The following is a 13,710-nucleotide window of genomic DNA, read 5'->3' as shown; positions in this document are numbered from 1 at the left end:
GCGGCTTCTATTTTTTCCATGCCTAATATTTACCACCTCCCTTTATGCCCAACATCATGTATCCATATGCTAATGAACATCCTGGAATTGAGGCAGAAGTGGGTGCCTTATGGGATGACTGCATATGAAAAGGTAATTTTTTTTTTTGACAGATCCTGCCTCAGGTTTATTTGTTCAAATCACACAGGAGGACACCAGCTCCATGCAGACAGCAGCCCAGGGGTCACACCAGTCCTTCCAACTTCCCATCAACAGACAGAGACCTCTACTGTGAGCCGTAGGAGGGGCCTGGACACCTTTGGGAGCCTGAGCTTGAGCCACAGCAGGGACTGGGTTTGAGCCTTGGCCTTGGACTTTGGCCAGCAGAGCCTGAGACCCTTGGAGATGTGGGCGCAAGCACGTTTCCCTAGCTTGCGGTGAGCGATGTAGGCAAGTCGATTAAGCTTGCAGCCGCTGCTCTTTGGGATCTTGGGCTTCACCTCCTTGAGCTTTAAGAGGGCCTTGACAGCCACCACATGTGTGCTCATGGCCTTGGCACTGTTGGCCCTCCTCTTCTTCGGGCCTTTCCTGCTGTGCTTCTTAGCAAAGCGCCCATGCCTCAGAAACTTGAGATCTACCCCCTTAAGAGATTTGTATCTTTGTGGCTAGGTTTTCCTAATGCCGTGTCTGTGCCACTTTCGGGATTGGTTGTGCGTGGTGTGGTTCTTAGACTCGACCATATCTGCACCAAAGACCATGGCTCCTGAAGGACCTATGACCGGAAGAGAAAGCAACAAGGCAGTTTTTTTGTTTGTTTGTTTGTTTGTTTTTTCTGAAGCTGGAAACGGGGAGAGACAGTCAGACAGACTCCTGCATGTGCCTGACCGGGATCCACCCGGCACGCCCACCAAGGGGCGACGCTCTGCCCACCAGGGGGCGATGCTCTGCCCCTCCGGGGCGTCGCTCTGTCGCGACCAGAGCCACTCTAGCGCCTGGGGCAGAGGCCAAGGAGCCATCCCCAGCGCCGGGGCCAACTTTGCTCCAATGTTGCCTCGGCTGCGGGAGGGGAAGAGAGAGACAGAGAGGAAGGAGAGGGGGAGGGGTGGAGAAGCAGATGGGCGCTTCTCCTGTGTGCCCTGGCCAGGAATCGAACCCGGGACTTCCACACGCCAGGCCGTTGCTCTACCACTGAGCCAACCGGCCAGGGCCAACAAGGCAGTTTTTAATTCAACATTTTAATACCCAAGACAAGTTTATTAGCCTTAAATAGAATTTTGTGGGATTTTTTAAATCTCCCCTTAAAATGGAGAAATGATTTAAAGAAGTACTCATCTCTCTACCACTACCTCCACAGCAAATATTACACAGAAAAAGGAACCTAGAAAGAACAGGAAGGTCTCACTGAATATTTAAATTCAAGGTCGGGGAATAGCATCAGCAAGAGGAAAGGTAGATGAAATGAAGACAAGGTGCTGCTGATTTTTGCCTCTTTAGCTGGAGAGAAGATTGCTGACTCGGAGTCACTCTGGCCTTCCCAAGGCTGTCTGACATGAAGATATAACTCCAAGGTAAGATCCCCTGGGCCAGCAGGTTTATTCTAGTGCTATGAGCTGAATAGACCAGCTAGGTTTACTCCAGAACAGCTTCCCCAGGTTCTCATGCTTCCCCCCAACAAGCAGAGGCAGTTCTTCTGCAAGCCACTATGCCAAAGGAATCACAATAGCAAGGCCTCAAAACTACTATAAATCTGAGAGCTTCTGTCCCAATAGATGGACATTTAGCTTTTTCAGAAATCCCAGATGGTACTGAGAGAATTCAGCAGAGAATCTTTGGGGAGGAAAGAAACGTATGTGGCCTTCAGCATTAAAGGGACAGAATGAGGTTCTTGTTAGCCTTAATAAAACAAGTTGAGTAAAATAATAGGTAAAAAGTTATTGGGTGCTGACTATATGCCAAGAAGGGAGCTAAGTGATTTATATACATTATCTCATTTAGTCCTCATAAAAACTCATTGTGTGCTACGAACCAGCGCAACTCATAATTGTGCAGGTCTTGAGTGGGACTGGTGTGGGATTAGGAAATAAACACAGAGAGAAAAAGAATGGGATCAGGAGGTCTCTCTGTAGGCTAATCCTACAAGAGCAGAAGCACCTCCAAAAAAGCTTTATTTTTATTTATTTATTTGTATTTTTCTGAAGCTGGAAACAGGGAGAGACAGTCAGACAGACTCCCGCATGTGCCCGACCGGGATCCACCCGGCACGCCCACCAGGGGCGATGCTCTGCCCACCAGGGGGCGATGCTTTGCCCCTCCGGGGCGTCGCTCTGCTGCGACCAGAGCCACTCTAGCACCTGGGGCAGAGGCCAAGGAGCCATCCCCAGCGCCCGGACCATCTTTGCTCCAATGGAGCCTTGGCTGCGGGAGGGGAAGAGAGAGACAGAGAGGAAGGGGGGGAGGTGGAGAAGCAAATGGGCGCTTCTCCTATGTGCCCTGGCCGGGAATCGAACCGGGGTCCCCTGCACGCCAGGCCAACGCTCTACCGCTGAGCCAACCAGCCAGGGCAAAAGCTTTATTTTATAGTGCAGAGAGCAAAGCTATTTGCAAAACAAAGATACAAAGTCACATTTCTGCAGTAAACCAAGAATTCTCCCAAGAGTGAAAAAACCTCCCACCATGCATAATATCTCAACCAGCAACTTAATCAAGCAAGTGAGATTGGGGGGTGGGCAGCAAAGACCCTGTCCGCTTACTGCCGGTCTTCACACCTCTGTTCCCCACAAATTTAAACTGCAAGGACTCTGTCAGCTTGCAGCTTGTTTCCCACAATTGTGATTTAGAAAGTGAAAGAGGTTCAGAGTTAAAACCAAAGTCACAGAGCTGGTAAGTGGCAAAGGTAGGATCACCACTCAGTTCTGTGGGATGCCGTAGCCTTAGTTCTGCCCCACTAATTTATATTCAAGTACTTTGAACCATTTTAAAAGATGTTTAATGATGATGCAGTTTGCTGGTATGTGCAATAAATCAAACTTCCTAGGAAATTTTGTATGATATTTAGAACCACTACCAATGTTGATTTTGCTCAACCTTTACTTTCAGATCCCCTTCTAGAGTTCAGCTACATATTTTTTTTCAACTACATATATTTTTTAATTTTTAATTTTATTTTATTTATTTATTCATTTTTAGAGAGGAGAGAGAAAGGAGAGAGAGAGAGAGGAGAGAGACAGAGAGAGAGAAGGGGGGAGGAGCTAAAAGTATCAACTCCCATATGCGCCTTGACCAGGCAAGCCTAGGGTTTCTAACCGGCCACCTCAGCATTTCCAGGTCAACGCTTTATCCACTGCGCCACCACAGGTCAGGCTCAGTTACATATTTTTAAAAATCTTCCCTATAATTCAGATACCCAGTTTTCTCATATATACATACACAAAGAGACCACACACACACCAGACACATAAACACCACCCAAACACACACTACCCAGATAAACATACACAGAAGAATGCAGGCACACACGGAGACCATACACAAATACACACACACATGCAAATACACCACAGATGCACAGATCTCTCTCTCACACACACAGCTCCACACATACTCCATGGATTCAAAACACATCACAGAGACACACCACAGCAACACACAGAGAGACCATGTAGCCCCATAACTATACACAAATACACTACAGGGTAACAGACAGGCCACAGGCACACACACGCCACACACACACAGTATTGGAAATTCTCCATGGCATTTTGTTTCTCCGTGTCTGCTATACCTTAATTTCTATCCAGTTTCCACCATATTCATCACCTCATTCACATCTTACTTCCTGCTGCAAGTCTCGTGTCCATCCTACTCTATCCCAAAAAGGGAACACGAACTCCATTCCTTCCATTTCCCAGAGCAACCACTAACATAAGACAGTTGTGATTAACGAGAAGGGATGTGACATCATGTCAAAGCACAGCAAATGGGTTAAAATTGAGTATTGCACACTCTTCTTTTTAAATCCCCTTTGTAATTTCTGCATCTTGAATATCTCATTGACCTTTGTGCTCTTCAAGCCTCCTGCCTGCTGCCATGTTTTTCCTGCACTCCCCTCTCTGAGGACATCCTCACTCCACCCTCTTCTAAGGTCCTAGGACCTTCACACAGCCTCACGCTCAGGCTCCCACTCTCACTCACCATCATGTATCCATTGCGTGTCCTTAGACTTCATTTTTTATTCGCAAAGCAGACGGCTAAGGTATTTCCTGAAGAAAACCATTTTTCTACTCTGGAGAAAAACTTTGCAACTCCCTTAGAAGGCAGAATTCACTTAAAGCAGTTGTGGTTTTAGTGACAATTACTTTATTTCTTCTCTCTGTATAGTCTTAGAATGATTTTGCTTAGTGAAAAAAGAACCCACTAGCAATTTTCATCAATTTATGCAATTTATCAAAAACCCATAAGCTGATATGACTCTGTTATAATAGGCATTTTCCAAACATTCTCAGGTTTATGTTTTCAATACTATAAGAGCCATTATGCAAGAAATAGGATATTTTGAATAATCAAATATTCTGATTCATGGAGCATTATCAAAACACTAGACATGAAATACCAATTTTCAAAGAAGTAACATAAAACACTGGTAGGGTTCCCAGCCTGCCACAGTGAAGGCATGGTGGAAAAATAACGATTAATAAGAAATTTAAGATCGTCAGTTCAAAACCCTGGCTTGCCCAGTCAAAGCACATATGGGAAGCAACTACTATGAGTTGATGCTTCCTGCTCCTCCCCCTCTTTCTCTCTCTCTCTCTCTCTCCTCTCTCTAAGGTCAATAAATAAAATATTTAACAATGCATCAGGCAAAATAATAAAAAGCTCAAGGATTAAAAAAAGAAGAAAATTTAAATTAAAAAATAAATTTAAGGCCCTGGCCAGTTGGCTCAGTGGGAGAGTGTCGGCCTGGCGTGCAGAGGTCCCGGGTTCGATTCCCGGCCAGGGCACACAGGAGAAGCGCCCATCTGCTTCTCCACCCCTCCCCCTCTCCTTCCTCTCTGTCTCTCTCTTCCCCTCTGGCAGCGAGGCTCCATTGGAGCAAAGATGGCCCGGGCACTGGGGATGGCTTCTTGGCCTCTGCCCCAGGCGCTAGAGTGGCTCTGGTCCCACAGAGCATCCCCCCGGAGGGACAGAGCATAGCCCCCTGGTGGGCGTGCCAGGTGGATCCAGGTCGGGCGCATGCGGGAGTCTGTCTGACTGTCTATCCCCGTTTCCAGCTTCAGAAAAATACAAAAAATAAAAATAAATAAATAAATAAATAAATTTAACCCATTTAAGCCTCACTTTATCTTGTTTAAATATTTGTCCTGTGAGGAAAAAAATGATTTTCATATAATGCTCCTGGAATATAACAAATATTGAATAAATATTAGTACTTGATTTCTCTCCCTCTTTTCTCTCCCCATAGCAAGAAAAAACCACTGCTATCTTCTTCTTTTTTTTTTTTTTTTTGACAGAGACAGAGAGAGGGACAGACAGACAGGAAGGGGGAAAGATGAGAAGCATCAATTCTTTGTTGTGGCTCCTTAGTTGTTCATTGATTGCTTTCTCACATGTGCCTTGATGGGGGCGGGGGCTACAGCATAGTGAGTGACCGCTTGCTCAAGCCAGCAACCTTGGGCTTCAAGCCAGCCATGGGGTCATGTTATGATTTTACGCTCAAGCCAGAGACCCCTCACTCAAGCTGGTGAGCCCACATTCAAATCAGCAACCTCAGGGTTTCTAACCTGGGTTCTCTGTGTCCCAGTCTGACACTCTATCCACTGCACCACCGCCTGGTCAGGCACCGTTGCTATCTTCTACGACAGTGGTCCCCAATCCCGGGCCACGGACCAGTACTGGTCCGCAGAGAAACCTCAGAGAAAGAGTAAATAACTTACATTATTTCCGTTTTTATTTATATTTAAGTCTGAGTGATGTTTTATTTTTAAAAAATTGCCTGACCTGTGGTGGCGCAGTAGATGGAGCGTTTGACCTGGAATGCTGGGGTTGCTGGTTTGAGACCCTAGGCTTGCCTGGTCGGGGCACGTGTGGGAGTTGGTGCTTCCTGCTCCTCCCCCTTCTCTCTCCTCTCTCTCTCCTCTCTAAAATGAATAAATAAAGTCTTAAAATAAATTTTAAAAAAAATGACCAGATCCCCTCTGTTAAACCCGTCTAAGACTCACTCTTGACGCTTGTCTCGGTCACGTGATATATTTATCCATTCTATCCTAAAGGCCAGTCCGTGAAAATATTTTCTGACATTAAACTGGTCCATGGGCCAAAAAAGGTTGGGGACTACTGTTCTATGAGACACTTTCCCCTTTCACTGATAATTCTGAAGACACTACAATCTTATAGTGCCCTAGGGCTCTCATATTAATATCAGCTCTTTTTTTATTTAAGCATTTTACTTTTATTTATTTATTTAGTGACAGAGATAGAGAGAGTCAGAGAGAGGGACAGATAGATAGGAAGGCAGAGAGATGAGAAACATCAATTCTTCGTTGCGGTTCCTTAGTTGTTCGTTGATTGCTTTCTCATATGTGCCTTGACTGGGGGCTACAGCAGACTGAGTGACCCCTTTCTCAAGCCAGCAACCTTGAGCTCAAGCTGGTGAGCCTTGTTCAAACCAGATGAGCCTGCACTCAGGCTGGCGACCTTGGAGTCTTGAACCTGAGTCTTCTGCATCCAAGTCCACTGCGCCACCACCTGGTCAGGCTTAATATCATCTGCTCTTACTGTTATGTGCTCAGTGTTAGAATACTAGATAATAACATTTATATATAATTAGCTCATAGGAGAAATCCAATTGTAGCTGTCCATGATTACTAGTTTGTAGCAGTTGTTATTTTTGTTATTCAATTTCATTAGCAACATTTTTCCTGACTAAGTCTTAGTCAAGTAAAACTGATTCTGCACTGCGCCTGACCAGGTGGTGGCGCAGTGGATAGAGCGTCAGACTGGGATGCTGAGGACTCAGGTTCGCCAGCTTGAGCAAGGGCTCATCTGGTTTGAGCAAATCTTACCAGCTTGGACTCAAGGTCACTGGTTCGAGCAAGGGGTTACTCGGTCTGCTGAAGGCCCATGGTCAAGGCACATATGAGAAAGCAATCAATGAACAACTAAGGTGTCGCAACAAAAAACTGATGATTGATGCTTCTCATCTCTCCGTTCCTGTCTGTCTGTCTCTGTCTATCCCTCTCTCTGACTCTGTAAAAAAAAAAACCAAAAACTGATTCTGCACTGCATTATTCAAGAAGTTGTGCCCATCAAGAAGGGTTAGATTTGTGGTCATGTCTAAATAGAAGATTTTCAGCTACCTAAATTAGTACTTAACAAAGTCAAAATATCCATTTCACATTAATTTCATATCATTTGTCATATTTCCATTTTTGAGGCTCAGGTTAATCTGATCTTAATTTTTCATAGAAAACAAAGACCTCAGGAAAATATATCTGATTATAGAAGTATTATGTTTGTCATTTTTAAAATACTGTCATTTTGTCTGTTGCTGTTTTAATTTCTATATTTAATCTTTTCTTTCACTTCTTTTTTGTTCTTATTTTCAGTTTCTCATACCATCAGTAATTATGGATGTCATCAACTCTTCTGATCACCAGATGAATGTCTCTACATTAGGAAGAAACAACACTCACTTTCCAACTCCTGCCTCAAAAATATTTGTTGTCCTTCTTTTATACACGGCATCGATAATTGGTACTATCATCAATGGTCTCTATCTATGGATTCTAAAATTCAAGATGAAAAAGACTGTCAATACTCTTTTATTTTTTCATCTCATTCTCTCATATTTTATTTCAACATTGATTGTGCCGTTTATAACCACCTCCTTCCTTCCGGGAAACCACTGGAGCTTCGGAACCGCCCTGTGCAAGGTCTTCAACAGTGTTTTGTCTACAGTAATGTTCGCCTCTGTTTTCTTCCTGTCAGCCATCAGTGTTGATCGTTACTTTCTCATTCTTCACCCAGTGTGGTCACAGCTGCACCGAACCCCTCGCTGGGCCTCCAGCATCATCCTGGGCGTCTGGGTCTCTGCCACAGTCCTCAGCATGCCCTACTTGCTTTTCAGGGAGACACATTATGACCATGAAGGAAAGGTGACCTGCCAAAACAACTATGCTTTGTCTCTTAACTGGAAAAGTGAAAAGATGAAAACACTAAAAAAATGGATTCATGTAGCCTGTTTCACTGGTCGCTTCTTGCTTGGCTTCCTTCTACCTTTCTTCATCATCACCTTTTGTTATGGAAAAATAGCCAATAAGATGAAAAAGAGAAGTTTATTTAAATCCAGCAAACCCTTCAAAGTCATGATGACTGCCATTATCTCTTTCTTTGTGTGTTGGATGCCTTACCATGTATACCAGGGCTTAATTCTCACTAAGAACCAATCTCTACTTTTACAGTTGACTATGATACTTACAGTGATTACCATTTACTTCAATACTGTCTTTTCTCCCACACTCTATTTATTTATTGGGGAGAACTTCAAAAAGGTTTTCAAGAAGTCCATTCTTGCTCTGTTTGAGTCAACATTCGGAGAGGATACTTCTCCAGAAAGGACACAAAATCTAAATTCAGAAACCTACATTTAAATTCAGGGTCCCAGAGCAAATATGAACTCTTAGTCAATTATACAGCCAGAGATACACTGACTGCATTTGTATAACATAATTTCTATATTAGAGAGACATCTAGGCTTACTGTAGTTAAGTTATGAATATTAAAAGGTCTATAAGAAAGTAAGCATAGGCCTTAGCCAGCTGGCTCAGTAGTAGAGCATTGGCCTGGTGTGCAGGAGTCCCAGGTTCAATTCCTGGCCAGGGCACACAGGAGAAGCACCCATCTGCTTCTCCACCCCTCCCCTTCTCCTTCCTCTCTGTCTCTCTCTTCCCCGCCTGCAGCCAAGGCTCCATTGGAGCAAAGTTAGCCCGGGCGCTGAGGATGGCTCTGTGGCCTCTGCCTCAGGCGCTAGAATGGCTCTGGTTGCTACAGAACAATGCCCCAGATGGGCAGAGCGTCGCCCCCTGGTGGGCATGCTGGGTGGATCCCGGTCGGGCGCATGCGGGAGTCTGTCTGACTGCCTCCTCGTTTCCAACTTCAGAAAAATACAAAAAAAAAAAGTAAGCAATAGGTGATATTATAAATCTAATTATCTCCTTTTTAATTTTTATTTTGGTAAAATATTGACCTTTGAACAGCATGGAATGGGACTGCAGGTCCAAAACAATTTTTGACAGCATGTCCAAGTAGATATTTTTTCAATAAACAAATTCAGCACTGTCAATATATTTTCTCTTATGATTTTCTCAATAACATTTTTTTTCTCTAGCTCACTCTATTGTATATAGGGGGTTTAGAGGTTTGGTGGAAAAGGTGATGGGATTAAAAAGTACAGATTGGTAGTCACAAAATAGTGAAGGACAGCATAGGGAATACAGTCAATAATATTGTAATAACTATGTTAGGTGCCAGGAGGGTACTGGAAATATCAGGGGGAGCACTTGTGAAGTATATAATTGTCTAACCGGTATGCTATACACCTGAAACTAATACAAAATAATATTGAATGTAAGCTATATATAATTGGAAAATAAAAATTTTTAAATATATATATTATATAATACATAGTACATTCAAATATGTATTAATTGATGGTTTATGTTACTAGTGAGGCTTCCAGTCAATAGTAGGCTATTATTAGTCAGGTTTTGGGGGAGTCAAAAGTTATACATGATTTTTTGACTGCATGAGGGATTGGAACCTTGAACATCCATGTTGTCCAAGGGTCAACTGTATAATATAAAATTTGCTATTTACACCATTTTAAAAATTGATTCCAGAGCCTGACTAGATAGTGACACATCAGCCTGGAGCATCAGCCTGGGATGCTGGGGACCCAAGTTGAAGGTCCTGAGGTAGCTGACTTGAGCACAGGCTCATCTGGCTTGACCCAGGGTCACCAGCTTGAGCATGGGGTTGCTGGCTTGAGCATGGGTTCATAGACATCACCCAATGGTCGCTGGCTTGAGCCCAAAGGTCACTGACTTGAGCCAAGGGTCGCTGGCTTGAGCAAGGGGTCACTTGCTCTGCTGGAGCGCCCCCGACCCCAGGTCAAGGCACATATAAGAAAGTAATCAATGAACAACTAAAGTGTTGCAACAAAGAATTGATGCTTCTCAACTCTTTCCCTTCCTGTATCTATCTCTCTCAATCTCAAAATAAATAAATAAAATTGATTCCAGAAAGAGAGAAAAGGAGAGAAAGAAACATTGATTTGTTGTTCCATTATTTATGCATCCATTGGTTGATTTTTGTATGTGCCCTGACCAGGGATCGAACCCACAACCTGGGTGTATTGGGACAATGTTTTAATCAACCGAGCTACTCTGCCAGGGTTTCACCATTTTTAAGTGTAAATTTTTTTTTTTTATTTTTTTTTTTTAAATTTTTTTTTCTTTTAAAGACTTTATTTATTCATTTTAGACAGGAGAGAGAGAGAGAGAGAGAGAGAGAGAAAGGAGGAGCAGGAAGCATCAACTCCCATATGTGCCTTGACCAGGCAAGCCCAGGGTTTTGAACTGGTGACCTCAGCATTCCAGGTCAACACTTTATCCACTGCGCCACCACAGGTCAGGCTAAGTGTAAATTTTAGTGTCAGAAACTACATTCACAATGCAGCCATCCCCAGAATTTTGTATCACCCCAAATGAGAAACCTTGTAACCATTAAGCAATGACTCTTCATTCGTACATAACCCTAACTCCTCCCATTCTACTACTATATGTCCCTGTGAATTTGCCTATTCCAGATATTCCATATAAGTTCAATCATACAATATTTCTCCTTTGTGTCTTATGCTAACATTACTTAACATAATGTTTTCAAGGTTCATCCATGGCAGGGGTCCCCAAACTTTTTACACAGGGGGCCAGTTCACTGCCTCTCATACCGTTGGAGGGCTGCCACATATAGTGCTCCTCTCACTGACCACCAATGAAAGAGGTGCCCCTTCCAGAAGTGGAAGTGCGGTGGGGGCCAGATAAATGGCCTCAGGGGGCCGCATGCGTCCCGTGGGCCTTAGTTTGGGGACACTTGACCCATGGTGTAACATGTATCATAACTTCATTGTTTTTATGGTTATGTAATATTCCATTGTATGAATATACCATGTCCTGTCTATGCATTTTCTCCTGAGGGTCATTAAGGTTGTTTCCACCTTTTGACTATTGTGAATAATGCTACTATGAACACTGGTGCACTGTGAGTATCTGTTTAAGTCCTTGTTTTCAATTACTTTTTTATTGCTGGGTCATTTGGTAATTCTGTTTAACTTTTTGAAGAACCATCAAACTTTTCCATAGCAGCTGTACCATGTTACATTCCCACCAGTAATGTACAAAAGTTCCAGTTTCTTTACTTATTTTTTTAATTGACTTCTAGGAGGAGAGGAAGAGAGAGAAACATCAATATGTTGTTTCACTCACTCATGCCATCATTAGTTGATTCTTTTATGTGCTCTGACCAGGGATTGAACCCTCAACCTCAGAATGTCAGGATGACACTCTAACTCAGTGTTTTTCTACTGCCGGTCTGTGGGCCAGTGCCAGTCCACTGTAAATTTAGTGCCAATCAGTCCACCAGAAATTTCATGCCAGTCCACAAAAGAGTTAACCCCTTTGATGTTGTATTAAAAGTATAGACCCAATGATTATAGACTTTATATAGAAATCACAAAATTTTGGGTGGACCAGCACCAGCCTGCAGACCAGCAGTTGAAAAACACTGCTCTAACCAACTGAACTACTCAGCCAAGACCTCTTCACTTATGTTTTATATTTTATTTTATTATTACTTTATTTCTTTATTCACTTATTATTTTTATTTTTTTAGTTTATAGCCATCCTAATCACTGTGAATTAGTGTAAATGTGAGTCTTAACTTCTGATTTTTAAGGCTATAAATTTCTAAATACCAGCAATATCCACTGATTTGAATTCTCTGTCAGAGAATCTTCTACAAATAGACATTTGGACAAGGATCCCTCTTTTTATAAATGTGACCTAAGTTATTTAATTGATATGAACAAAAATTAACATAGATATGATAAGGCACTCATCTTTTCATGTTCATGTTATAGTATAAAGACATTTATGCTTTAATGTTTAAGTATTAAGAAACTTTAAGTGTCTCTTTTTAATACCTGGAGATAAATCTGTCTCAGAAATATGGGACTAAGACAATTATAAATGTTTAAGAATCTGCCTGGCTAATGTCATGGCATATTGAATTTTAGAATAGCAATGACAATAGCAATTTGTCTTTCCTAGTTTTCAAGTTTTGCTTCAAGTTTTTACAATACATTACAGCACCTGAGTTATGTAGGAGCATGTAGTATCACTGACCTATTACTTCTAGTTAGTCAATTCGTTCTCTCAGTCAATAGCTCAATTGATAGAGAGTGGTCACAATGCACACCCAGCCTCTAAATGTTCTAGCTAGCTTTGCACAAAATATTCCAAACCACAAACTATATTTCTGCCTATATTCTATTCAAAAATTCCCAAAATGGATGATATAAATTGCAAGGGGTCATAGAAATAAAGGGAAATTAACCTTCATTACTAGCTTTTTATAGAGAAAAAAAGTAATAGTAGTTTGATACCCTAGAAATCCTGCAAATTGTCTTGGTATCACTGTTTTCCTGAACTACTGGGGACTTGGGCTCTTTCCCTTTAAATATGAGGGACAAAAAGCTGTGGGTAGATGAAAATGTTCATTGTTGGCCCCTATTTCAAGCTTTTGGAGCCTGAAGAGCTTCCCAGAGAGCGAGAAGTAGGACTGATGACCAGGCTGTATCACTGAGTGTCTCAGCAGCAGGATTGCCTGGTGCTTCTTCCCTCCCCATGCTCTCCCAGCTTCTGACAAGCCTACTAAAGCTTATGGTGCAGAACTTTAGAAAGAACATTACTAGATGGAACATAAGATTTTTTTGAAACAAGATTGTGCTTTGGAAACATAGCAGCTACAGAGAGAGCCCTTTGTGTCCTTCGGACCTGCTACAATAGCAAAAAGTTCTGTTTCCCGGATTTCTTTTCTTTTCTTTTTTTTTTTTTCAGAGACAGAGAGAGAGTCAGAGAGAGGGATAGACAGGGACAGACTGACAGGAACAAAAAGAGATGAGAAGCATCAATCATCAGTTTTTCGTTTTGACACCTTAGTTGATCATTGATTGCTTTCTCATATGTGCCTTGACCGCGGGCCTTCAGCAGACCGAGTAACCCCTTGCTTAAGCCAGTGACCTTGGGTCCAAGCTGGTGAACTTTGCTCAAACCAGATGAGCCCGTGCTCAAGCTGGCTACCTCGGGGTCTCAAACCTGGGTCCTCCACATCCCAGTCCGATGCTCTATCCACTGCGCCACTGCCTGGTCAGGCTCCGGCTTTCTTATATACTTGGCTCAGTCTCTCTCTAGACCGGGGTAGTCAACCTCCTTATACCTACCGCCCACTTTTGTATCTCTGTTAATAGTAAAATTTTCTAACCGCCCACTGGTTCCACAGTAATGGTGATTTATAAAGTAGGGAAGTAACTTTAATTTATAAAGCAGAGTTACAGCAAGTTAAAGCATATAATAATAATTACTTACCAAGTACTTTATGTCAGATTGTTGCTAAGTTTGG

General features: G+C 42.6%; 1 protein-coding gene across 1 annotated transcript; it reads left to right on the top strand.

Moving 5' to 3' along the window:
* Positions 1–1,440: 1,440 nt before the first annotated feature.
* GPR33 (G protein-coupled receptor 33) lies at positions 1,441–8,624 on the top strand. The gene is made up of 2 exons (XM_066344001.1): positions 1,441–1,547; positions 7,581–8,624. Exon 2 carries the CDS (start codon positions 7,602–7,604, stop codon positions 8,622–8,624), a length of 1,023 nt encoding a protein of 340 aa, XP_066200098.1. The 5' UTR covers positions 1,441–1,547; positions 7,581–7,601.
* Positions 8,625–13,710: the final 5,086 nt, after the last annotated feature.

Source organism: Saccopteryx leptura, chromosome 6 (genome assembly GCF_036850995.1).
Source record: "Saccopteryx leptura isolate mSacLep1 chromosome 6, mSacLep1_pri_phased_curated, whole genome shotgun sequence".
Lineage (NCBI taxonomy): Eukaryota > Metazoa > Chordata > Mammalia > Chiroptera > Emballonuridae > Saccopteryx > Saccopteryx leptura.
This window is presented reverse-complemented; position numbering and strand designations above follow the sequence as displayed.